Source organism: Haplochromis burtoni, unplaced genomic scaffold (assembly GCF_018398535.1).
Source record: "Haplochromis burtoni strain Fernald_Lab_line unplaced genomic scaffold, NCSU_Asbu1 Contig_306, whole genome shotgun sequence".
NCBI classification, from domain to species: domain Eukaryota; kingdom Metazoa; phylum Chordata; class Actinopteri; order Cichliformes; family Cichlidae; genus Haplochromis; species Haplochromis burtoni.
The window spans coordinates 658,356-684,919 of NW_024582667.1; the positions used below are offsets into that span (position 1 = coordinate 658,356).

Genomic DNA, 26,564 nt, shown 5'->3' on the forward strand with positions numbered 1-26,564 from the left:
GTGTGTGTGTGTGTGTGTGTGTGTGTGTGTGTGTGTGTGTGTGTGCGTGCATGCATGGAGTTCATAACAGCCTATTAAATGTTTGAAATGAAATCTTCATACTATTCGATAAAGAAAAATTACCATACAGTGATGAAAAGGCTGATAAAATGAAGAAAGTAAAGAGTAAAACATATTGAGAAGTAAATAAAAGTTAGGGGAATTCATTCACTTGAAGTTAAACGAACCAGGACGAACCTTGCTAGGGGTTTGATGAGGTAAGTTTGGGTTTTCGATGTTGGAAAGGTGGTTCATTTACCTTGTTGCGTCGCCACGGTAACTTCTGCTGAATACCTTACCTGCTCTGGAGCTGATTAAGTTTGCGATCAACACATACTAACTCAGTGCCTCTCGACTTTTCCTGGAAAGCATCATCACCATTCCTGGAAGAGCTCGCGGACGTCGACGCACCAAAGTTTTCTCCCTAACGAGCTCAGCCATCTGCCGTGACAGGTTAGGGGTGAGAGGGAGACAGGACAAAAGAGACGCTGTGGAAGGGAAACAGAGATTAATAATAACTCATGGTTAAATGCAGAGTGGTGTATGAATGCATAGAGTGTGAAAAAAGGTGAGTGAAGAAGAAACTTTGCTAAGAGCAACATGGGAAGACCTCAGCAGCCTAGGCTTACTCCAGCGTAACTAAGGGAGGGTTCAGGGTCACCTGATCTGGCTCAAACTATAAAAAACAACATTTTTAAGCCTAATCTTAAAACTAAAGAGGGTGTCTGTAAAGATGTTTAAATATTTTTAAATAGGCTTTATTAATATAGTGCTTTTCCCGTCTTTGTGACCACAGCAAGGAAAGTGCATATATAAATTCATATAGCATTTTTTTTATCACTATACTGCTGCACAGACCTTTCCTATTATGCTCATATCACCTCTCAGACATTGTTGCTTTGTTACAGTGCTGGCATTCTTGTACTTGTGTGTTTAACCTCCTATATAATGCATTGCTTTTTGCTTTGTGAAGCATACCATTGTTCTTCCAGTAGCTCTGTCTTAGACCATATTTGTGTTATATGCTGAAAATAACCAATATATACATGTAGACTGTATCTGAGCAATGCGGAGGGAAATGCCTTACAAATGAGCTCATTAGAGTACTCTGGTTACTTTGTTGTCCAATCAGCCTCAAAAACTGTTACTTTTTCATATTAGCTATTTGTAACTGTTGCACCATATTTCCTATGTTTCTTTTGTTTCTACCAACAGCATGCACAGGTGCATTTGTACTAGTGTTCAGTATTCATTCTTAACTTGTGACATTGTTCCACTGAGACACAAGTGTAAGAGAAATGAAGATGTATCCTTGGCCGATAATGAATGTTTGTCAGCTGCGGCTTTACATCAAATATGTAGAAGCACACCTGCAAGTCAAGCACAGCTCAACAAGACTGGTGGGGGAGCCCACTGAGGAGGAGGAGTGCTGCACCAAAGGCTAGTTAGCTCAGCAAAGTTCAGCTAAGGCTGGAGCTCAATCTGCTCACTCTACCACCTGAGCCACCAACATTACCTAACACTGAATATAACCTATTATATAATGTAATATAACTTTAATATAATGTCCATATCCAAATGATAGTTTGAATCATATAAAGATTAAATACTGACCTGCTGGTTGTTACCTTTACCATTTAGCCTCAAATATATTTTGTTTAATGCCGCTAAGCAAATGTCTCATCACTGTGAGTGCTGACAGCATACAGAAGTTAAGATTACGCCATAAGCACCACGTTGGTTTTGTATCACCGCTTAGAAGGTCATGTAGTCTAGTTTTATACACAAAACTTTTAATTCAGTTAAAAAATATATTTTGCTCATCTGTAATTACTGGGCACTCTAGAAAATAAGCAAAGCTTAGAGGATCACCACTCTCGCTCCTTTCCTTTCACCCTTCTCTCACATACAATCAGCACAGACACAAAAGAAAGAAGGGCATGAAATTAATTAAGCAATACAGTATAGTGCAAGTTTGCAAGCTTCAAACAGCACTGTACATGTCAGTCTTTAAATTCAGCATTTGGCTCATTTTATTCTATCTATTCTATCCTAATCCAACTGTATCCTCGCATGCTGATTGGTTTGGGCTACGGGCTGTTTTTGTTGATATGTGGATCATAACGCGCACATGGAAGAAAACTCCCGTGCTCCAAACCATCTGAAAAATATTACAGTAAATTCTCCATTTACTGAAAGGGGCCGACTTATCATTATTCCACACTGGAAGATTTTTTTTAGTTAGCTAAATGACAGGAACAAATCCAGGGCTGTACAAAGGTTTTAAAAGCCACAGTGCAACCATGCGGGCCCAGCAACGGACACACATGCCCCAAAAGTGAAATTTGCCAGAGTGTACAAAGTCTGAAATAGATGGGGTTGTGCAGACATAGCAAGTAGTGCACAGATGTTCCAAAAATTGCTTGAGTCATAAAATATAGTGTGTGAATAAACAAATAACAGGTAGAGGTTAGCAAAGTTAGATGGGCTAGCTCCTGAAGTGACGGGACTCTGTGTTAATGATCTACCGCCACCAACTGCAGGAAAGTTTTTGGAACAGATGGTTACCGTAGTGTGGTAGCTGGTGGCAGTCCTCCTTGCCTTTTTTCATCTCCCGACTGCCACATATTTCCTTGATGGACGGCCACAAGCAGCCAGTGACCCGCTAAGCAGAGAAGCCAAAACCTGCTCGAGCATTTCTTCTTCAGCAGAGATCGAGGTGAGGCAGAGGTGGACTAGGCTGTAATGGTATACTGGAGACAGAAAGCGAGAGAGAGAGAAGGTGTTTTTCTTTTTCTGTAAGAGAAACAAAGCTGCTGCTGAGCAGTACGAACCCGAGAGAAGGAGACGAGAAATTCCTCCCATCCCTCTGTCTTCTCTCCTCCTCCTCCCCAGTGGTATTAATTAGCAGCAGCAGATGAGTGGAGAACGGGAGCCTGCAGGGAGAACAGGTTCATGTCAGGTTAGCATAAGCTGTTGTGCCCCCCCCGTTTCTCTCACTCTCTCTCTTTCTTTTCCTTTTCCTACCCTCACAACACACACACACAAATACACACATAAACAATAGGGATTGTTATAAATTTAAGAAATATGATCTTCTCGTCTTTATGGCTAAAACCGAACGTGTACAAAAATGTGAGTTTTCATTAAGCCCAGCTTAAACTCCTCCTCCTCCCTCCAGTTTTACTCTGAACACAGCCTCTTGACATATTCAAAAAAACAAATCCAACCCTGTAGCACATCAAACGCACAACCACTGACATTATCACCCACCTCACGGTCATGGCGAATCATTGCCCTAGCATCCCTCTGTCTCGCTCCCTATCTTCGCTGAAATGCGCTCCAGCCTCCTGTTTTCAATCATCAGTTTCAGGAGCGTCTGGTACGCTTCGGCTTTAATCAATGGAGTCGTCTGCATCTGCACCGCAGCAGCCCGCATTTCACTCTTGTCTAACCGTGACCCGTAGTGTCTGTTTTTATTCGACACGGTACGGAGTAGAAAGCAGAGGACTCCTTTTGAAGGCCTTCGCTAATGTCGAGACCGAGGTTCTGGAGCCAGACCCGAGTGAAACCCAAGCTAAAGATAGTAAGACCAGATTCTAATCTGAGTGAAGAAAAACTTGCACTTTGGAAGGAGATGAAGGACATGGCAAGGTCCCATAATGGTTTTGCATTGGTTTCCAACAGTCTTGACAAAGGCTGGAAAAAGATAAAAGCTTCTGTTGCAGTGGACACTAATGAATAAGGCTGGCTGATAAATGGTGTTTCATCCTTAATGCAAAGCCAACATACAGCAGATATTTCACTAAAGATGCTGCATAACGCAGCAGACATTTATCCTTGTTCAATAAGAGCATGTTTAAAAAGCATACGTTTTATTTCTTTGTTTATCTATCTGTGCATATTGATGCGTCTTTGTGTGGGTATATGTAAAAGAAAAAGAAAGAAAAATAATAGGAACTGTGGAGCAAATGTGTAACCGTCATTACTATTAATGTTATCACACAATTCAGACTTTTCTCATATTCTCCAGCCCTTACTGTAGAATGAAAGCAGATTCAGAAAGTAACTGTAATATAGTCAGCATATTACAGTTTGCTTATTTAAAGAAAACGTGTAAAAGTGATGCCACTTTGTTACTACTTCATAATATTCTCTTCTTTTCTTCCTTTTTTCTCTCCCTCTGCAGAATTCTATACGACACAACTTGTCCTTGAACAAGTGTTTTCTCAAAGTGCCTCGCTCCAAAGACGACCCTGGAAAAGTAAGTATTTTCTCAACCTTATTGTGCGACTTAAAAAAAAGAAAGCTGGGTGGCGCACGGCGAAAATGTCGAGTGGGTTTCAGCAGGCTTTGCAAGTACGTGGCGACTTTTGACGTGTTTAGTAGCACTCGTGCCACATGTGTGAACACACTTGTGCTTAAGTGCTCACTTGCTCTGCTTCTTTGTCACACACACACAGTGTCTGCGGTTAAAAGCAATTTGTAACTCCATAACCGGCTGTGCTGAATGCCTAATGCTGCTTTCTCTGTTTTCTGTGGCTCCTACGATATTGATTCTGCCAAGTAATAATGTGGTACAGGGAGTAATGAATAATAAGTATATGTAGGTACTCTCCCTCAGATGCAAGGCCTTCCATGCATCTGTTATGCTTTATTAGAACTGCTTCTCTCTGTATCTCGCAGACACAATCAGAGGAAGCTTTAGATATGTTTCACTCCTGCTGCTGCTGCTGTGGTTAGGAAGCAGCGTTGCCACGGCCACTTCAGCAACTCCAGTTTGATAACAACAATTTGTCAAGTGCTTGGTTGTGCTGAGATCGAAGGACATGCTCAGATGGGGAAAGTGTATAATTGCAGCTGATCACTGAACCCTGTCCTTATGCCATATTTTTAATACGAGCTCAAACTCATCACAAGGTTAATGTTAGAGGCGATCCGCCACTTTTACACAAAACTGAGGAGCCAAACTTTTCAATGAGCTCTTAAAAACTCTGCTCGTTTTGTTTAGGGGGTACGGTTGAGGTGGGGTTGGGGGAGCGGAGAGTTTCTCCCGGCTGCGGGGATTTTGGAGCCATTGAAAAATGAATTAGGGGGAAGAAGGTTTAAATAATTCAAACAAAATCCTTGGGCTTGAGTGGAGGCCTATAGTCTGCAAAGACACAAAGAGAGGGCCCCCCCCCCGATTAGCCTGACTTGGACCTGACCAGCACCTTAATTCACACCGTGGATCGAAGTGGTCGATACCTCGGCGTAGTGGTGGTGGGGTGGGAGGTCAGCTGTGTGTGTGTGTGTGTGTGTGTGTGTGTGTGTGTGTGTGTGTGTGTGTGTGTGTGGAGAAGCTGAATGTACATGCTCTGTTTGAAGCCACAGAGAGAGAGGAGAAGCTAAATCATGCATGTGCTAACGTTAATTGGCTGTGTACTGTTCAGTGATGTGGGACTGAGAGACAGGGGGAGGAGAAGAGGAAAGAATATGAGAGGTGGGGGGGAGATAGATGTTGAGAGTTGAGCTGTGTGCATGTGTGGCCTAGATGAACCTCCTGAATTCAGTCTGCAGCTTTGGACCTCCTTGGGAGGGAAGAGGCAAAATGAAAGGCTGGAAAAAAAAATTATACCGGAAGGAAATCTAGGAGCTAAAAGCAATTGATTTCCTCTTCTCTTATTGTATCTGTTTATTTTGGAGACTGCTGTGTTTTAACATTATGTATCAAAAGGATTTCGGTGGATTTTCTGGGGAAAGGATGCAGAAACGTGCACCACTGGAGAACTAAACCTAGAGAAAACTAATTTGATACTGGAAGAATAACAGATAAGTTGATGCTTTTGGATACTGTGGATGCGGCCATCTCACAGCACTTACTTTTTATTTAGTGACACTTACTGCCAGCATTATTTTGTAGAAGTAATAAAGAAGAAGCAACTAATAGATTCAGAGAAATAAATCCTGATTTATCTTGTAAGACATTGTGTTTTTGAAATCTAACATAATCTAAAACAGTTTGGGGAAAAAATAGGTGTAAACAGTGGCGAGTGGATCATATTTAATCCATGAGTTTTTGAGACTTCTCTATCATCAGTGTGATGTTTTATTAAGACTAACCCCCTTAAATGTTTTGTTTGTAAGATTAACTGTGAGCAGTAAATTTCAGTTTAAAAAAATTATAATTTTCTTGAAAATATTTCATGGTTTAGACTTTACAGAGTTAATTATCAGAACAATATAAAGATTTCAAATTCATAATAAAATATCTTGGCCTGCAGCAGCAGTTCAAATGTTTTTGAGCCAAAATCTTTGAGAAAATTAAAACTGGAGTTCACTTTGGTTTGAACATCAAACACTTGTTGGCTAGGTTGTTAGTCTAAAGCAGGGGGACTCCAGGCCTCGGGAGCCGGTGTCCTGCAGGATTTAAATGTGTCCTTGATCCAACACAGCTGATTTAAATGGCTAAATTACCTGCTCAACATGTCTTGAAGTTCTCCAGAGGCCTGGTAATGAACCAGTCATTTGATTCAGGTGTGTTGACCCAAGGTGATATCTAAAGCCTGCAGGACACTGGCCCTTGAGGCCTGGGGTTCTAAAAAGTTGCTTAAACAATAAAAAGTGTATTAACCAGTCATATTTACCAAGATTTAAAACTGATTTTGTAGCCACATCTGTGAAATTGTAGGTATTTTTCAATATTTGGCTTATTGATGGAGGGGTTTGCTCTATGATCAGTAATTGAGCATAATTAGGTAGGGCTGTTCGATATAACGATATATATCGGATAACAATATAAAAACGTCTATCGTTTCATTTTACGCTATCGTTTGTTTCGTGGCGTCGCAAAATAAGCTGTTTAGGGCAATATTTTTTCATCGTTTTGATGGTCACTGTAGTGGCTATATTAATTTCTTTAAGTTCTCTCTTTCTCTTATGTTTTATATAACCACACTACAGACGGACAAGCGCCTGTTTTTATTCGTTGCGGTTAGCAACAACGACGGTAACAGCATTGCGTGTTCGCTTGTTTATGTTCCACATAAACCTTTCACAATAAAGCTCAATATCCTGTTGAGACTTTTCAAAATAAACTGAATCACGTGAAAGAGCAGATTATTTAGGGATGAGAATTTAAAAAGAGCCGCCAGGTGCTAAAAAATAAACCATAGACTCAAACATTAGAACAGGCTTTTCCCCGCAGCACGCCGTGTAATAAATACTCACAGAGAAAACGGCGGCCTTTACAACTTATGTCTAAAAATGTATGGTTTCATGCATCGGTTAAAACACTTGACTCCAGGTACATGACGCCCAGCTGGAAACACTTCCCGCATGACGAGCTGCCCGAGATTCACAGAATTTACAGAAAATGTTACATCTTTGTGATTTATATCGTTATCGGATGATAGAATTCTTATATTGGGATATGAGATTTTGGTCATATCGCACAGCTCTATAATTAGGGCTATATTTGTTGCTGCTTGTACTGACTACATAACCTATGATGGGATGTTTATGTATAAATTAATCACTAATGTTATTTACTCTGTAAGCCGGATTCTCAGCTATCCCATTCTGTTTTATAAGCATGTAGAATATAGCATTAATATAATACTTTTGGCCACTAGTATATGATCAAAAGCATTGGTCTGCATCTCTTAATCCTTCAGTTGAAGAGGTTTCACTTTCTTTGCCACTGGTGCATAAAATCAAGCACCTAGCCATGTAGTCTGCATTTAAAAGCCTTTGTGAATGAAGAATGCTGTTCTAAAAAAGCTCACAGAATTCAAGTGTGGTACTGTGATAGCTACCACCATTGCAAGAAGTCAGTTTCAATTGACTGCCTCCTAGATATTCTACCACTAACTGTAACTGGTGTTGAAGAATTTAGGAACTACAGGAAGTGGCAGACCATGTAAGGTTACAGAGTGCTGCCAATCCATTCTATTTATATAGCACAAAATCATAACAACAGCAGCCTGAAGGTGCTTTATATTGTATAAGGTAAAGACTCTTTACTAATCCAAAGAAAACCCCAATAATTAGATGACCCCTTATGACAGGGGTGTCCAACTCCAGGCCTCAAGGGCCGGTGTCCTGCAGGTTTTACATATCACCCTGGGTCAACACACCTGAATCAAATGATTAGTCCATTGAAGGGCGATCGTGGCTCAAGAGTTGGGAGTTCGCCTTGTAATCGGAAGGTTGCCGGTTCGGTCATTGTGTCCTTGGGCAAGACACTTCACCCATTGCCTACTGGTGGTGGTCAGAGGCGCCAGTGTCCAGCAGCCTCGCCTCTGTCAGTGCGCCCCAGGGTGGCTGTGGCTACAATGCCAGCTTGCCATCACCAGTGTGTGAATGTGTGTGTGTGGTAATTTAGCCATTTAAATCAGCTGTGTTGGATCAAGGACACATCTAAAACCTGGATGTGTCCTTGATCCAACACAGCTTGGACACCCCTGCCTTATGAGCAAGCACTTTGGCAACAGTGGGAAGGGAAAACTCACCGAAAAAACCCAAACTCAGGGAGGGGCATTCAAGACAAAGTTTGAAGCTTTGGACAAACCTACAAAGCAACCAAACCACTGGAGAAAAACACACCAAAAAAACCCTTCCATCAAATATGTTTCTAATGTTTGTTTTACTGATGTTAATATTCAGGGTTCCTACTGGGCCATAGACACCAATCCTAAAGAAGACACGGTACCCAGCAGGCCAAAGAAGAGACCACGCTCTGGAGAACGAGTAAGTACACAAGTAGTTTGTATAATCCTGTTTTACCCACAAAAGGCTGATGGGGTATTGTTGTCACTCCGCCAGACAGATGGGTGGGTGGTCGGCGTGCAGCTTTGTAAATGTAATACTTTGAGAATGAGGTGACAGAATTTGGAAATTGATGCTTTAGGTGCATCTGCTAAAAGTCTCAGTGACATCTAGATCAAGATCAGAAATAAAGTTTTCTGAAAATCTTGTGAAGACAATAAATCGCTAAAGATTTTTCAAATCATACCATAGGTGCATCTACTAGGAGGCTGAGGGAACAGCTGGATGCCAGTGTTTCTGTTGTTGTTGTTTCGCTTGTTGTTTTAAAAGTCGTACCAAATGACTTCTCTAAGGATTTATTTCATTCCATATTCTCAAACCTGTGACCCCTTTAAGGTGCTAATATCAAAGTTAGACATCATCAGAGGAGAAGAAAAATGGGATTTTGCTGATGATTCGAGCATTGTTGTAAAATGTCTGAAAAGAGAATTATATGAACAGGAAAAACAAGGCATTTGAAAAAGCTTCCCAATACAAATGAGGTGCTACAGAAATGTGTGAACAGGTTTGCAGTCTTTCTCCTGTTCCCATGTTATAATGATGCGTGGACAGACTAGCAGTCCAATAATGTACCTTTAAACCTCCCCTGAAAGATGAGTGTAAGAGCCCTCAGCGGTACTAGTAGCTCTGTGAGAATTGACGTCTCTTTAGCTTGTTAGGAAGCTAACATTAGCTTATTTGCACAAAAAAGCATGTCAGTGTTGGCTGTCAGGTATCGTGTGGACCACGTGATAGGAGATTACCAAATGTCAAATACAGCCATATTGTGCCAGACCATCAAGTTCTACTTCAGATATTTCTCTCAAAACCACATCTCACTCAAAGGCCAGGGGATCATCGCAGGCAGCAGGCTTCAACATCTGGTGACCATAAATCACTGCATAGTACCTCAGAGACCAAAAGATGTGGATTATCTTGTCATCGCTTGCTTTACCTCCTCCTAAATGCAGCCCAAAGTATCTTTTTACCCTTCAAGTCAATTTTCTTCTTTCTGCTGCTCATAACTACAGTGATTGTGCGCTGTGCTCGAACGCCTCGTGTCTACTCACAGATGGAGGGCTGAAGCTGCTGAGTGGACACGGTGTAACACCTTGTCTACACAAGAGGCACAGCATGAGCAGCATATTCGATGCCGCAGCAATGTAGGAAAAAACACACTTTCTTTTGTGTAATTATTACATTTTAAAGCCACAAAGTACCAAACTTTATCCGCTTTTTGTTTTGTTTTTTTCCTCTGTGGGTTATTCTTGCTGTGCACTGCTCGATTGTTATTGACGAACTTATTACTGCGCTCTAGCGCAGGAGAATGCCCGATCACCGGTGCGCGTGCCTTCTTTGTAACAGAACCAGAGCCTATGGTTGCAATTAAACAACTTTTTGATATTCATCCTCATATTCATCCAGGTTAATCCCACAGGCTTTGGGGTTAGCAATTTTCAAGATGCCATAAAAGCAGCAGGAACAAGCTACCAGATAGATGTGAGAATACAGAAGCAGGAATGAAAATTGGTTTTGGGAAATTGATTGACAGCAGCTGAGGCTATAAATATATGTAACCCTGCATCAACTTGGCAGAATGCGGCTGGTGTGCAGTCATTAACCTGGGGATGTGAATACAAAAGCAGTGCGGAGTGAGCTCCATCGTGTATTTCAAGTCTGCTTTCACCACTGTCTGCCATCATCTCTCTGTTTTTTGTTTTTTTCCTGACTCTGACTACAGTATGGTGTGCATTTCGATGTCTGTTTTCTTAGCGGCTGATTAGCACGCTCATAAACTAGTGTCGGCGGTTAATGGCCAAAATTTTAATACGGTTCAGATTCAGTATTCAGCACATTAAACAGATTGAATTCCTCTCTGATTATTACCTCAGCGGCTTAAATGAACTGTGCTCCCCTGGCAAAGGGATGCGTACTAAAACTGCTGCCGTCTGACACAAAGACTTGTAGTCAGTCACAAACGAATACAAAATAAAACATTTAAATGGCTTCAGTTCAGTGATATGAGATCTGGTGACATGCAATATCATTACTAGGCTCTGGATAACATGGCATTACTTCTCCCCGAAGCCAGAATGAGGCCACCAATTAGTGTAATCAGCTGGTGTAGTGGACCAAGCAGAAGATCTCCCAAAGTCTATTTCACAGGGGTGAGGTGTACCTCCAGTGTGCAGGTATATATTGTATTAAGCAGATGATCCTCTGAATGTTGCATTAAAGAAAATACGGCGTCTTTTATCACGATCATCCGCCTCCCTTTCTCATCCAGCCAGTCTCTGACTGTTGGCGCATCTTGATCATTATCTTTCGCTTCGTCCGTCTGCATTTCTGCTTTAGCCATCTTCCTCTCTGGGGAACTCTGACAGGCGCAGCGCGACAAAGTGCACAATCACTGTAAGGTGTCGCTCATTGGAGAAAGAATCGAGGCAAAAGAGACGGAAAGGGTTGGGGAGGTACAAGAGAGGGGAAGAGCAGAAAGGAAGCGTGAAAGGAAGGTTGCGGAAAGCAGGAAAAAGACATCAAGGTAGCGAGAAGAAACAGTCAAGTTTAAGGGAAGGAAAAAGAGGTAAGAGGAGTAAGTGGGAGAGGAGGGAGGAGGGAAAGTGTTCTAGGCTTGTGTTCCAGTTAATTACCACAGAAGGCCCCAGGGCTGCCGTTAGACATATTTTCTTCACCAACGATTTTTTTTTTTTATTACAAACATTAATTAATTCAGAGCCTTGTCATCTCGTCTTACATGGATGGGCCCTTTGACCCCTTTTCTTACGCCTCACTTGCACTGCTGGCAGACACACTGTGGGCTGTCACATGGGCTAAGGAGAAACAGGGAGGTTTTAAGTGCTAAGATTTATGGCGGCATTACCATCTGAAAAAAAGAAAAAGAAAGAAAGGTGGGCTAAATACATCTTGTGTGTTAACTGGGATTTTGTTGCACCTCGGTTACACAGTCAAATATTTTAAGTTGGCAGGAAGGGCTAAACGTCAACCGCATAAATGCATTGTATAAATGTGTAGACAGGCAAGTGTACACGTAGTTTAGTACCTGTGTCTCCAGTGCCCTTAAGCATAATCACTCTCTTTCATTTCTGGTAGATGCTTCTCTGTTTGCCTGTCTGTCTGTCTGCCCGTCTGTCACCACTCAATTATCTCCCTGCCTATTCTTCTATTCTGCTCTTCCTCCACAAGCCTTCCTCCTGCCTCTCTTCACCTCTCTCTTGTCTTCTTTTTAAGTGCCTCCACCAGGGAACCGACAACCCGTTTAGCTGGGAGTTTATCATAAATTAAAGATTGCATTGTTACCAACCAATCCTCTTACTGTAAGCAGTTTGGGAAGGCAGGCAAGCTGTCTTGAACCCTGAAAGGAGTCAGACAAGGAGAAAAAAACATCTTCCCCGGGTTTCTTTTTTTGTTGTTGTTGTTTTTTTCTCTCTCTCTCTCTCTCTCTCTCTCCTTTTTTTTCTTCTTCATTTGGCAGGCATCAATTTAGCCCCTCATCGATCTTTGAATAGTTCCTCACGTCCTCACACTCAGTTAACCCTACTTTAGCGCTTTGTGAGGACAGCAGCAGAAAATGAACTGCTGCTGAATGCATTATAGGTACGTGAATAATGCATGAGGATGGCTTGATTCATCTTATCAAGTGCAAGTGATGTGTCCACTTTCCAGGCTGTTTAAGTGTCCCGCAATTTAAATGAAGCGCGCCTCGACTAGTTCACACAGTGTGAGCCTGGGGCGTGATGGTGATTCAGGAGGCTCAGTGAAGAATCATGAACTTGCAGCACACTTAGATTTCTCATAACCTTTGTCACATTTCATTTCCGTCCTCGTTTTCAAACTCCTCTGGACATTTTCAATCAGCGGAGAGCATCCACGAATGATTTCTGCATAATAACTAGAAGGCGAGACTCTACTGTTTAAAAAAATATTAGTGCACCCCTTTATACTAATATTTAAAACGATCTTGAAAATGTGTACATTTGGAAATGGTGCTTTCGCGCCGCAGTGTGGACTGCAAAAATGCCAACTTTCTAAAACGATGACGCATGTTAGTCATATGATGCAGTCATGTGACCAATTAAACTAAGAAAGCGGAGGGCATTATACAAACAATTGTTTTGTTTGCTCTCAGTTTGGACAGCCCTATTAAAGATTAATATCAGTCTGTAAATGCTCCAGATAGCTTTTCTTCAAATTCTTTAACTCTCACTCGCTTTTGCAACTTTGTACTTTTGTGTTACTCGCAGCATCAACTCCACCTCATTGTTAGTCCATTTAAAAAACTCGGTGCTTTTCCTCAACCCTTTGCCGCGACGTTTCAAAGAGCCGGAAAGTAAATAAACAGCAGACAGAAATGAGGCAGGTCGAATCTTCTTGCGTTTCACACATGCGCAGTGCTGGAACGTAAGCGTTTTCGGCCGTTTCCCCAATGAAAACGCCGTTTTCAAATCCATCCGGGCTAGTGTGGACGTAGCCTTACTTACACGTTTAATCAAGATGTAAGTAAGAGTAATCTTTAATAAGGCAAAAACAGAGTTTGTACAATTGTACAGTTTTGTATGACCACCTTTATTCTTCAACACAGTCTAAAGTCTCTTAGACAAGCTTTCTTATAGTTTCTTTAAGTAGTCTTCAGGAACAATTGAAGACTAGATAAGATCCCCAACACCACTGGCTGAAAGGCAAACCTGAACCTTGACAGAGCCTCCACAGTGCTTCACAGGTGACTCTTTTACCTGTTGTGCCTGTCTGCTGACCTCCTTCTATTTGGATCCATCACCTGTTGTCATCAGTTTCCCTTCTTTAACCTAAAGAAAACCTAACCTGTTGCTGGGATCAGACTGGTATTCTGCAATGTTTTTTCAACATCTGTATCTCCCGTAACTCCTGAACTATTTGCTCAATTGAAAGAATTCCAGCATTTCCTAAAAGCAGCATTTTGCATTGAAATTAGAGTCATTACGGTAATCACAGGCACGATGTCGCAGCAGCCCAGCGAAGACGAAGATTGGTTGAGAAAGGAGAGAGACGCTAATATCACTGAAAAAGCATAGAGTTGCTGCTTTCAGATGAACAGCTTTATATCCAGTTTCCTCAGTTTTGTAATTGCACGACATACCATGCCAAGATTTCAGCTAATAGCTCTTTGGGAATCACCTTGTTGGTGAAAAAAATATTATTTTATGCCTTTTTTGTGTTTAAGTGATTCATTGGTCAGTGAGCGAAAAAGCAGCCAGTGGCCAAAGAAAGAAACTTTGAAATACCTTCAGAAAGCTTAGAGAACTGTTGTTTAAGACCACTTTAAAAAATGACAAAAAGCTCAAAGCCTATGCTCAGTACTGTACCTGCCACAACACAGTGTAACGTGTGGTGAACCTGAAAGGGGTACAACCTGCATCTTTAGTGTTAAAGAATGCTTCACATATCTCCACCTTAAAAAGTTGCTTTCCTCCTGCATTTTTTCATTCTCTGTTATAACCCCCTTTCAAAAGATGAGCACAGGCTAGAGATAAGCCAGGGCTGACTTTTGGCTTCATAGGGAATTCAAACCCATTGCACCAACGCTGAACGTTTTTCTGTTTTTTGTTTTTTGTTTTTTTTTGCTCTTAAGACTACTTACCTTTTCTGGTCAGAAAATGCACAATTAGCCAAAGTCTCTTGTGGGTGCAAGATTTTCTAAAGCTTAATAAAGAGTATTTGCAGAAATTCCCTTCACTTACAATGCTGCAAGGTTGATGTAGCTTTCTTTTTTTGCCCGGTGACACCAAAAACATGTTGCCCACCACACCTTAAAATTCCCCAGCCAACCAACAAGGTTCACTGACATTGCTGCTTTTATTTTATATTCCTAGCCTTTTATTCTATAGCACACTTATAATAGAATAGAATACGATGAATTAGGTGTATTCAAACTTTATGCAGGGGGATATCAGGCAATCAGTGATGTATTTGCTGCACAGTGGTTTTTATGTCTTGTAATAGTCGCCACATTAAAGTCTTAAGGAAACATGAAAAGCAGGGTTTGCTACGTTACTGTTTTTAGCCCGTTTCCTGTAAATGTGATCAATCTCCCCAGAGTGTACTAAATCACACTGATTTGAATCAGTTTACTGGGCTTATTGTGGAAGTTATAGCCAAATCAATAAAAACAGCTGGAATCTGGCCACAGATGAGAGGGAATCACTGTAGAATAAATGCGGAGACTTCAGAAAAGACATCATACGCATCACAGATTTTATAAAAAGACCTTGTGAGGTTTGTGCAAGTTTACGCAGGTCAGTTTGTGCTCTTTCACTTTTAGTGCCTGAAGCCACTGTTTATCCTGCCTTTTTTCCTTCATTAGGAAGCATTATTAGTTCAGTCAGAAACGAGTATTCTAGGCAATTTCACAACAGACTTTTTGGCTTGTCATTATAAGAAAAACCCCAAAACATTATTAATATAAAATAATAATGTTTAGTTGCCTTCACGTGGGTCGTGTTATCAGGATACTGAACCCAAATCCGCACTTATGAACATTTTCTATGCCCAGATTTTTCTCACACTGTCTCCTGTTCCTGCAGGCATCGACCCCTTACAGCCTGGAGTCCGAGTCTCTGAGGATGGACTGCATCATGTCAGGAGGGGCATCTCCCACTCTGGCCATCAATGCTGTGACCAACAAGGTAGGGCACCAGCTGTTCATCAGCTGTTTCAATACAAAACAGCGCAACAGCGCAGGCATACAAAGTTTATGTGACTGGACGCGTGGCTTCCATCCTCAGTTAGATACAGACAGAGGTTGGTTCGGCATTTGGCAACTCTCCTTTTAGAAAGAGCTTTTCTTCCATTTTGGCAAATTCAACAAATTCAAATTGGGATCCAGAGCCAGCAGAGCCAACATCATAACAAAGAAACAGCAAACAGTCAAAAAGAGAAGTAAAATCAGCGTGTCACTGTTCATTTTGACATGAGTTCATGAGGCTTGAGTTCTTTTGTTATAGCAATATCATCTACAACCTATTATCAAACATATCAGAATTGTTGTACAAGGTTACTGGATAACTGTGAGGTTGGAATTCATGACGTGGTGGTGGAGGGGGCGTGGGTCAGAGGAGATTCATTAGCAGGTTGGACTCTCTGGATTGGGATTCATTTAAATGCTGTTAGTTTCATTGACGATGACCTTATATGCTTCAGAAGCGACAGATGTTCCATTCAGAGCTTTAAAACACTGTAGTAAAAATCTTCAGAATGATCATAGTTCGTTGGCATTTATATGAATGAATATTGATTTCTTAGTTCTGTGCAATGATTAGTCATTTGTACTTGCTTGTGAGGAAAATGTGTCAAACTTTGTCACAACATATTTATAGTAAGACATAACTGCAGCAGAAGCAGCAGCAGAAGTGTCTGTTTTTCTTTTTCGCCTCTTCTTTAGAGGCTGAGACGCCTTCAGAACAAGTCTTCACTTCTAGCGGAAAGCCTTACGCGACACAAACACACACAAGCATTTAAACACTAAACTGCGTGTGATCGCCTATGTGAGGGTCAGAGATCAAGCAGAGACAGGGACCTCTGACACCTATCTGATCTGACGCACACACCCACACAAACACAGTAATTATGCGCAGTGGGTGATCCTTTTCGTCCTGTCCCCAACCAAAGAGAAAATTTGTCCCGCAGCAGCTCGCATTACTCTGTTTGTTCTGGATGGGATGCGAATGTCTGGACTTTGCAGCACGTTACAGTTTTCCATTCTGGACTTTTAACAGACCCTGACTCATACCTCCCAGAATTTGTCAATATGAGACACGAGGATGAGAATTTCTGCACTTTTTTTCCCTTATCAGCGTTGTAGCCAAGTACTCATGCAATTTTAATCATTATTATTATTATTATCTGGAATTCAGTCCTTTTTTGCTGTGAGACACGGCAAACAACAGAGTGCAGTGGATTAACTTGCCTACCTGAAAAAGTAGATACTGCAGATCCTTCACATTTTCCACCATCATTCTTATAACAAAGCCGTTAATAACGTTATTAATCAATGCCGCAAAAGGTATTGCAGTTTTATTAGATAATCGCTAAGACAAAACAAGGACAGAGCTTCACAAGCAGCCAACTTGGTGCAGATCATCAAGCGATTATTGTTTGGCGTGTTTGGCGTGCCACTCGTGCAGCAGGTGGAGAAACAAAAGGATTTTCATTTGATTTCTTTAAACGTGTCAGGTTGCACTCAATCCGCGCTACGCCAGGAAAGACTAAAACTTGAGTCGTCTCAGACATCAGTATACATTTTGAAACAATGATTCAGAGCACGGAGACCTTGATGATAATGATGCCGATGCCGGCATCAGTGACATCCGCCCACATCCGCACAGGTGGCGTCCTGCAGGCACAGCAGTGCGTCAGAGCTTCTTCTATAACACGTTTGCTCTCGCCGAGGTTCTGCTTGCATTGGACAAAGCCTGCACTACTGAAGGAAGGCGTTCCTATAATTTGATACTGGGAATTTAGGATAGCGGGGGTCGAGGGGGTGGAGGAGGATCAGGATCAGATCATTGCACTGAGTTACTGTAATGTTTGCATAATGAAAAAACAAATCTTTTATGATCTGTCGTGATTAGTGTTTCGGTTCTTTTCTTCTGTGTAGATTTCAACCTAAAGCACCTCATTAAACCTAAAAAGAAATCCCTGTTCCTTTACTTCCACAGTCAGGAGAATTAAACTTTCACCCAGTGCCGATATTACCAAAACTATTCAAACAGGAACAGTTCAGGATTAACACTTTAACCCACGACTCAATAGCACTTCTCTATCCTTTCTTTTTTGCCACTACAAGATGTTCTGCAGTGTAGAGCACTGCCCCAGAGAGCCTTTAATGTTGTCTCACCCGAAGGCTGTATTTTCGCATTTGTCTATACAATTAAATGTTGCCTGGAGGTAATGTTGGCGCTGCGCTTCACAAGTCCTGACAGTCAAATAAAACAAGAGAAACATGATTCAACGTAATCCTGAGGCATTGCTCTTGAACGCTTTGTGATCTGCTACAATAAGATATACAGCGTAGTTACTTCGAAGCACAACTTGGTGTCTTTATCTAATCAGAATCAACAAGTTCAAGGTGGCAAAAAAAAAAAAGCAAAATCACAAGCTTAGGGTCGGTGAGTCTATGTTTTTTCTTTCGTTTAACACAGCAAAAGGACAAATTTACATAGACCAGAACTAATATTTCCACATTTTCCTCATAACTTGTTCCATCAGTTAATGGTGCATGGGTAACTCCTTGAGTGGCGCGGCACTCACTTCAGTCTGGATATGAATTGGCGCGTGAACAAATATGAGGCAGTGTAACAAAATAGGCTACAAGGAACAATAAAGTCATGAATCACTGCCTTTGAAGGGGTTTATGTGGTGCGTTGGCTCAAATTGTTGGCCCCGTATAATAGCCTTTATTGTCATATTAACATCAACACTGTGTGTGTGTGTAGGTAGCGCTGTACAACCATGAAGCAGAAGGCAGCGAGAGTCCTGGGAGCCTGGGCGGCAGCCTTAGCAACAGCCTTTCAGAGCAAAGTTTGGCGTCCGTCAACCTCAACAACCGGAGCACCGCGGTCAGCAGTGGCAGCAACGTGCACGGATACACACCAGTAAGACCTTTGCTTTTGGTTGTTGTTGTTGTTTAGAGTGATCGCTTCTAGGTTTTATGTTTCTCGTGACAATTTTCCACTCAGAATTCAAGGACACTGCCACAGTGTCTGGTTTTTCATTCACAGCTGACAAATTTTAAACAAGCAGCATTAAAACTATTTTTACGTGTTCTGTGTCGTGTTTGGGTCTTTTTTCCCCTGGATTCACTCGAAATAATCTGGATGATTCAGACACCGGTCGAGACACCAGATCAGTACAGAAGGTGTCTGCTGCACCCTTAGCAGACTGAGGAGGTGGTAACCAGCTAACAACATGTACGCTGGATCTACAGTACACTGCTCACTCTCATTTTATGTTTGATGCTCAGATTTTGCAGCCAAATATGTTTTCGCTCATCTTTAGCAGAGCACATTCACTGTGCGTAGAAGCAAAGTAATGACACTTTCTTTGGTTTTTCAAACAATTAGGCCTAATTGTGGTCACCTATTAAAAAAATCAAGGGGAAATGGATTATCTCTCTATTGTAGTGCTACTTTAACATGCATAGAAAGAATCAAATGGGCAACTTCAGTCATCGCTTCTTATGTGCAGAATTTATTTGTGCTCAGACAAGTGAAGCTGACCCAATCCAAAGAGACTTTTATCATTCCTTCCTTCCAGAGGTATGGAAATGCAATTCAGAGTGCAGATTGATTGAAAACTCAGTTGCTTGTTGTTGAACATTGCATTCATATGGACTGATTATTTAGCTCGTGAATTGAATTTTGTTTTGCCGCAGACTATCAATACTCTTTGCAGCCGCTCGCGCCCCTCAGGGCCGAACACCACAAAATAAATTTCAAACCTGTGGGAAATGCTTTGATAGCGGCTTGCTTCTGTCATCCAAAAATAAAACAAGAAGCAAGTTTATCTTGGTTGGTTTTGCTGTTTTTAGATGAGTGTGAGCCAGATGCTGTGTGTGTGTCTTTTGAAGATTATTTAATACTGCTGAACTTATGCTCTGAAAGCTCTTCGCGTCAAACCTCTTTCGACTTCAGACATTTTTGTAAAGCGCCAACACGACTATCCTACATTCACACCCACTTAACGCTGTGATTGGCCAGCTGTGTGGAGGTGAGAAAGGAGCGAAGGACTACACTCTAGCTCTAGCTCTTTTTTCCTCTGGTGGTTATGTAACTGCAGTACTGAGCAAAGAGTCTTGAGCCGCCCCTCTCTTTATGTTTCGATTTTAAAAAAACAGTCTTTGTTGTAATTTTTTGAAGTGCTCTTGAGCAACAACTCTCTAGGCTTTCAGAGTTGTTTTTGGACATTGGCTGCTTTTTCACTCATTTCCAGTCCAGTCTTTATCCCTGACCGTTTTCAGACACATTTGGGGGTTTTATGTTGTTTTTTTTATTAAGCCACTTAACACTGAGCTACCATACCCCACTAACTCTATTATTTCAGCAGGTCCCACACACTGTATACAGAGGACACATTGATGCAGTCCCATGTTGTCCGCTGTTAATGTTCCTACAAACTTGGATAATACAAAGTAGAGAAGAAACTCTGCACATAGCTGTTTCGTGCCATATTTTATCCTGACAGTTTGAACTATTCCTTGTGCCTTAAAACAAGGTCCTATTTAACTGAGTAGTCTTAAATAGTCCAACTTACATGATAATGAGCTGCTTGTTTATTAAAGAGGGACTACATTAGGAAACCAATATGTTTGAACATAAACTGACCCATGATGAGCTTTTGAGATTCAAAACAACATATTAATGGAGTGATTTTGGACCCGATTAGGAGTGACCTGATGTCTGAATAACTGAAGCAGCTCCCGTTAATTTTCCTTTCAAATCAAGTCAAGTGGCTTTATTGTCATTCCAACTATGTGCAGTGGTACAGTACACAGTGAAGCGAGACAACGGTGCTACGTATAACATATAACAGACAATCAACACAGGACTGCATAAAGTGCAAGTGTGCAAAAATTTCAAAAATCTCCCCCCAAAAAACCCCCAAACAGTGCAACACTAGGCAGAACAGAACGATACAGACACAAGCCAGTGGAGACACAACAGTGCAATAGCAAAGTGCAACAATGACAGTGGGTTGTGCAAAAGACTGATTGTCTTTCACTACTAATGTAGTATCTACAGGCTTTAAAGAAGTGATGCTCAAATGTTTTTGGTGTCCTCGTGACCTTTATAAGGTGCACAAAAAGGGGCGGTACACTTACACATTCTTGCTTTGCAGTCCACGAGGTTCCCTGCTGTGTCAACTGTCATTCATATTTTCACCTGTATATATTCTGGCTCCCAGTTGATAAACCTTTGTGAGCAAGTGTGGCTTTCTTTCTATTCAGTCCATTTCATTCTCCAAATCCTTGTAGTAGTGTAGCTACAACAGCGTTTTTTCCCCACTGCGATCACTAAAGTCCCTTTCGGTCAAATATAAATATGGGAACTAGACAGACCTGCATTGTGTTTGATGTATTTGTGATCGTTTTCGCGCCTGTGTCCCTCTAAACCAAATGTAATACAGTTTTAAAGGCCAGTCTCTGTTCAAAAACAAAATTACAGGAGGGCTGAAAAATCCCAACTCTTCATTATCTCTCCCTTGTAACAGCTGCTCACCTTTTTACCATCAATCACTTTTCCCTGCTCACCTCCCACCTGCATTAGCAAAGGTCAGTGCAATCTCATCTCGTTAACCTCTCATTTCTAGAGGCCATCTTTTGTTTTCTTCCTCCCTGCATCGGCTCCTCCACCTTTCGCCCTCCTCTTCCATCGTTTCAGACCTCATCTGCGGTCTAGTCCGGTGGGATCGGGTTTAGTTCTGACTCATTACCTGAAGCAGGTGATAGCCCCCTCCCCCCGCATCCCTTTGACTGACGGTGATTACTGGTGGCATTGCTGGCAGAGATCTCAGACACCGAGAGAGTTTATGGAAAGGCTGGCATTATTGGGGTGGAGGTAGATGTGTGGGAGATGTGTCGTCGTAAGTTGGCTTATATTGGCAGAGACACACTGATCACAGCAAATTGCTTGAGTTCTCCGGGTGGATGGTGAGGAAGATGACAGCTTGGATGAAATGAGGGTGGATGAAGACCGGCTGCATTCACAATATGCGGCAGATATGTGAAGCTTCGTATTTTGTTTTTGCTTTTATGTGAAAAGAAATGAGAGGCAGCAGCGATTCCATTTTAATTGTGTGAAATTGAATTTGGTATGATCATCACTGTGAATGGCTGAATTATTAAATGATTTCTGACAGTAATTTATATAAAAAAAAGTGTCCAGGGCTCGGCTGAAGTTTTAATTTAATTCATTTAAATTAAATCGTATTATTATTGAATTTTACTTTTCTGTCTGGCAATTGAAATTCAGGTGTGTTCACTTAGGTTCAGCCTGTAGAGACAAAAAAGCCAAGAGGTTTGTTTCTAATGCATTTTGACTTAAAGGCAGAGGTGCTCTCCACTTGATGCCTGTGCTAGGAAGCTGGATTTGGGATTATCCAGGTAACTTCAAGGTTAACCCTGGGTTTGCAGTATTACAGAGTCCGTTCACTTCTTAGCTCTACTTACTTGTTATTGTAGCCATGGTAACCTATCCTGCAGACCCGATCTAGGTTGTCGATCAGCAGGTATGAGATCACTGCTTACCAACCAATCAGTTATCTGGGAAATAGAATCACCATTTGTGGAAAAGTCCTTGGACTTTTGTCTAAAGTTTTTCATCTAGACTCTTGCTGTTTCCCCGATGAGCATTAGACTGTTCTATAGCCTATAATATATGATCCCAAAACAGGGCATCTGTGGACCTTAGAGTCTAAACCTACATTATAATTATGTTTTTATATTGAATCTTTAGGCTGTTCTCAGACCCTTAGACAAAATTGAGGCTACAGCTGAAAGAATAACAACTAAACCTATCACACATGCATCTAATTCATCACATTCTCCCATATTTCAATGTTAGAGTGTTGATACTTTTATTTTACTGACTATTGTACTGTGATTTTCTGTTTCACACTGCTTATTTCTCTACAGCAGGAGCATTTCTTTCAGTTACCCTCACAGTTTTATCATTCTTTGTGAGATCAGCGGCTCGCGTGCCAGTGGAGACGTCCATCTGTGTGACTGGCCGGATGCTGCCAGCGTCATCCCCTTAATGTGAACATGCTCATAGTTGGATTAATCAATCATGAGTTAAGTTATGAAGCTGATAACCACCTTTGTGTGACAATTTACCCTGATTGCTAATGTTAGGGTAAGTGAATAAGTTGCTAATATAATCTGACCAGATGTGCCTGATTTAAGGGTTAAAAAGCAAAATAATGGCCTCACAATAGTATTCATCAACAGGCGACAGGATCTGAGCATGCTCACTTAAGACTGGTCTCAGAAAACTATGAAGTAATAAAAATATAACAGCAAAAGACAACACTGGTGCCGCAGGTAAGGAACGAAATCGGTGCTGCATATGTAAATACACTGAGGTGTGGTTCAGCTTTAGTGCAATCTCACTGTTGTGTTAGAAGCTGTTGTTTCTAACACAACAGCTAAACTTTACAATACATTTAGCCATTCAGGAAATCACTTTTTGACCAGTTCAAAGTGAAATTAATTGTCTTCATGTAATATTCTTCCTGATCCAGGCCCACAAATACACCGAGCAGTTTCTATTCTGCAAACTGTAATTCTAACTTTTTAAAATCAACAGGGCAGCAGAGTAGGAGGATGTACGAAAACGTTGAATTTCTGAATAACTAACCCCAACGCAGAGCTCCTTTCTGCTGTGTTTGATCAAAAGAATCTGTGAAAATGTGTTATTTACAGCTGTTTTTAAACTGGAGCTACAAGATAACGTGCTCCAAACCAGGTTATGCGTTTCCCGCTGGTTGCTATGGTTACCTAACCAGGTAAAATGGGAGCAACTTTTTGAGTTCAAGCTCAAAAAAGTGTAAAAGAGTGTCATAGCTACCGCGGTGTAACCCAGGTCTTTGAAGCCTTGATTGTTTTTTGCTGTCGCCATCTTGGTCTCTTAATTATTTATATAGTACTAACCACAGTGTGTCACTGAGACCATTAACACAAGAGGAAAGTGTTTACAGAGGTCAAGTCAGAAAGCTGTTTCCTCACAGACTTCTACTGGACCCATGGCATTTAAGAAGAACTCGGGTTTAAGGCACTCTCACACCAGGTTAACCTATTAACCTTACTTCTGATTATACAGATGTTAGAATTAACCTTCCAAAACTGGAGGCACAGGGCTTTGATGTGCGGAGGTGTGGAGTTGTAAAACAAATAATTTTATGGTGATAATTTGTTTTTTTACATAGTGTCTATATTGTGTTATTAGAAATATGTCTGTTGTTGCTATTGAGTTTATATTAGTAACAAAGCTGGATAAATACTAGCTGATAACTTATGGAGAAGGGGTGGGATTAAATAAATGTGCACTTCCTCCCACTTTTTTGTGGAACCTCTGTATTTTGTTTATATGATCAAAATAAATAGAACATTTATTTTGATCATATATAGGTTTAACACATACGTCATCTACATGATCCGTGCAGTCCCGAGTCACCTTTTGTGCTTCTGTTTTGCATCCTGTCTTTAGATTGACTGACACAAGTTATATTATGTCACCTTAGGAGCAAATATCTGATTTGTGAATCTTCTCTCTGGATACAAATCGCTGTTGTTTCGTAGCCGCGCACTGCTGCTGCAGGTGATGGAGGAAGATGGTGATGAACTACAATCCACTTAGGAGTAATCCAATAATTTTAAGCAGTTTCATGTGCGGTGAGATTTTACAACTGAATGGCAGTTCCTTGACAATTAAAACATTTTAACTGAGCCTTGGTTTAATTCGGGGAGGCACAGAAATTCTTGAAGTCACTAATATGCTCTCTAATCCTTCCATACATGCTCTGTGTATGACAAGCAGCAGTCAATAAAAGAACTAGGTGCCATTAGGTGGTGTTTTTTGTGTATTTTATAAACAGTAGGGCCAAGAGTTGGTTATGAATGAGCCAAAAAATTCTTACTATTTTTGATGAACCAGTCAAGCACATAAAACGTATGCACTTGAACCTGCAATGCCTCATCACCTTGACGAACTAAATCTTTTCAATCGCAGTGTGAATTGAGCCTTTGTCAGGCGTTTTTCTGAAACCACGACGTTCTCTGATGTTCCCCGTGCCTTTTAACAGTCGATCTGTCTCTTCTTCCTATCCGCCTCGAAGGTGAGCAGCCACTCGGAACCTTCGTCCCAGTCCTTGAGCCTCCAGCAGCCCGCCCAACCTCCGCCGCCGCCTCCTCCTCCTCCCCCGCAGCCCCAGTACGGTTTACCTGTCCCCGAGTCACGGGACAAGCAGCTCTGCTTCTCAGACTTCGAGGACCTCAGCTCTTCGTTCCGCAGCCTTTACAAGTGCGTCTTCGAGCAGTCCTTCTCGCAGCAAGGTGGGTGGTTTTGTGTGCGGATTAGTGTGCCTGCTCATGCGTACCTGTTCGACACCTATAATAACACGTGTGTTCACGGGGAAATAAAGTAAACTTCTGTGTGAGGCTTTGTGCACATAATTAACTGACAAGAATAAGCCCCCCCGCCACCACCACCTTTATAAATTCAAACAGTTTAACACTGGTTTCATAGCCGGCATTCCAGTATTAACCTCCACCACACACTCCTACTCTGTTGTGTTTTAATAAACAAACAATCTGTTGTTCCGCATATCTGCGTTTTACGGCTCGCTCAGTCAAATGAGTAAAGGCAATTAAGAGTAAGAATTCAACAGAAGGGGGGGGAAAAAACTCTCAAACACATCTGTAGTCGAGCAGAGCAAAGGGTTCTGCAGCTTTGATAGCAGCTAATTAGATTGGTTCTAAAGTTTGCGAAGCATCTCGCTAATTGCTTCCTGACGCTTTCAGGTCACTAGGCCTCCTCCCTCTTGGACACCCCACCATCGCACCAACCTCCTCTCACCTTCTCTCTTCTCCCTCTCGCGCTTTTTCTCTCTCACTTTTTACTCCTGATACACATCAACAAATCTTCTGTAACCAAGGAGATTGATACGCTCTGTTGACCCCCGCAACTGCTGCCTGGATTCACCCTCTGACAAGGTCCCCTTCAATTTGTGGTCAGGGTTGTACACAGAGTACAGATAAGACAATGAGAATATAGATGGTGGGGAAGAAAACGGCACTGCGCTGAGATCTAAAAGGAAAATGAGGAAGAAAATGGATTTAGCGGATGCTTGAAAGGGTCCCTTAAGTGTGAGGCTTAGCAGGAAACGGTGTCAGTAGTCATTGTATTTGAGAATTTGAGTCATCCAGACAGAGGAGCTCATCGTATCTACAGCGAGTCCAGGACCGCACACCGCATTGCTACGGGCTCAGGCAGTGCCACCATCCTGAATTACAGGTCACAGTGAAGCAAATATGAACCTTTTCTAAAGAGCAAACGAGTGAATCAACAGCTGGGTCAACTTGTGAAGTCTCATTTTACAATCTGGCTTTCAAAATTATGCTGCCCTTTCCCTTTTTGCCATCTTAAAATCTTAAAGAGAACCCTGTTATTATTCCCTTTAAATGCACCCGTACGGTAAATTAGGAAAGAGGAACACAGCCGTGGTAAAATCATAGATAAAAATGGAGCTTTGATTTGCAGTACTGTAAATACAGTTAAGGCAATGAAAGCATTGACTATACACACAGCAGAGGGGAATAAAGAGACTGAATGAAAAATACTCTGCACTCGGTGGTGCACTCATCGATTCGCTTTTTATCGGTGACAAAAAGTTCTGAAGAGATCTTGGAGTGATAGCAAATAAAGGAAAAGGTAAACACGACTCAAACAAATGTACCAAAGGAAGGTAACCTTCGAAGAGTCCACCTTACTTTATAGTTGGACGTTGTATGTCCTTGGAAGAGCCTTTTACATTTAAGTAGTCACAAAACCGGGAAGCGGACAGCCGAGGTCCAGAAACGCTGCAGCATCATTTGAAAATTTAATGAGGCAGCAACCGACATAAAGCTTCTTCAGTGTCGATGATGAAAAGGAATTCATAGGTAGAGGTGAGGGAGAGTGTGTGTGTGT

At 41.6% G+C, this 26,564-nt stretch overlaps 1 protein-coding gene and 1 long non-coding RNA gene across 8 annotated transcripts in view; one reads left to right on the plus strand and one right to left on the minus strand.

Annotated features, from left to right (window-relative positions):
* The window catches only part of LOC102295242 (forkhead box protein J3), an 82,261-nt gene that overhangs the window by 28,702 nt on the left and 26,995 nt on the right, over window positions 1–26,564 (plus strand). For all 7 annotated transcript variants that reach the window (XM_042228126.1, XM_042228127.1, XM_042228125.1 and 4 more), the window contains 5 exons: window positions 4,229–4,303; window positions 8,686–8,769; window positions 15,405–15,506; window positions 18,315–18,473; window positions 24,712–24,928. In XM_042228126.1, the coding sequence (XP_042084060.1) occupies window positions 4,229–4,303; window positions 8,686–8,769; window positions 15,405–15,506; window positions 18,315–18,473; window positions 24,712–24,928 (637 nt within the window). The remainder of the gene's footprint in view (window positions 1–4,228; window positions 4,304–8,685; window positions 8,770–15,404; window positions 15,507–18,314; window positions 18,474–24,711; window positions 24,929–26,564) is intronic.
* Window positions 113–3,064, minus strand: LOC121815793. The gene is made up of 3 exons (XR_006055365.1): window positions 2,874–3,064; window positions 2,608–2,792; window positions 113–527 (listed from the first exon to the last, which is right to left on the minus strand). It is a non-coding gene; the product is annotated as an uncharacterized LOC121815793 (long non-coding RNA).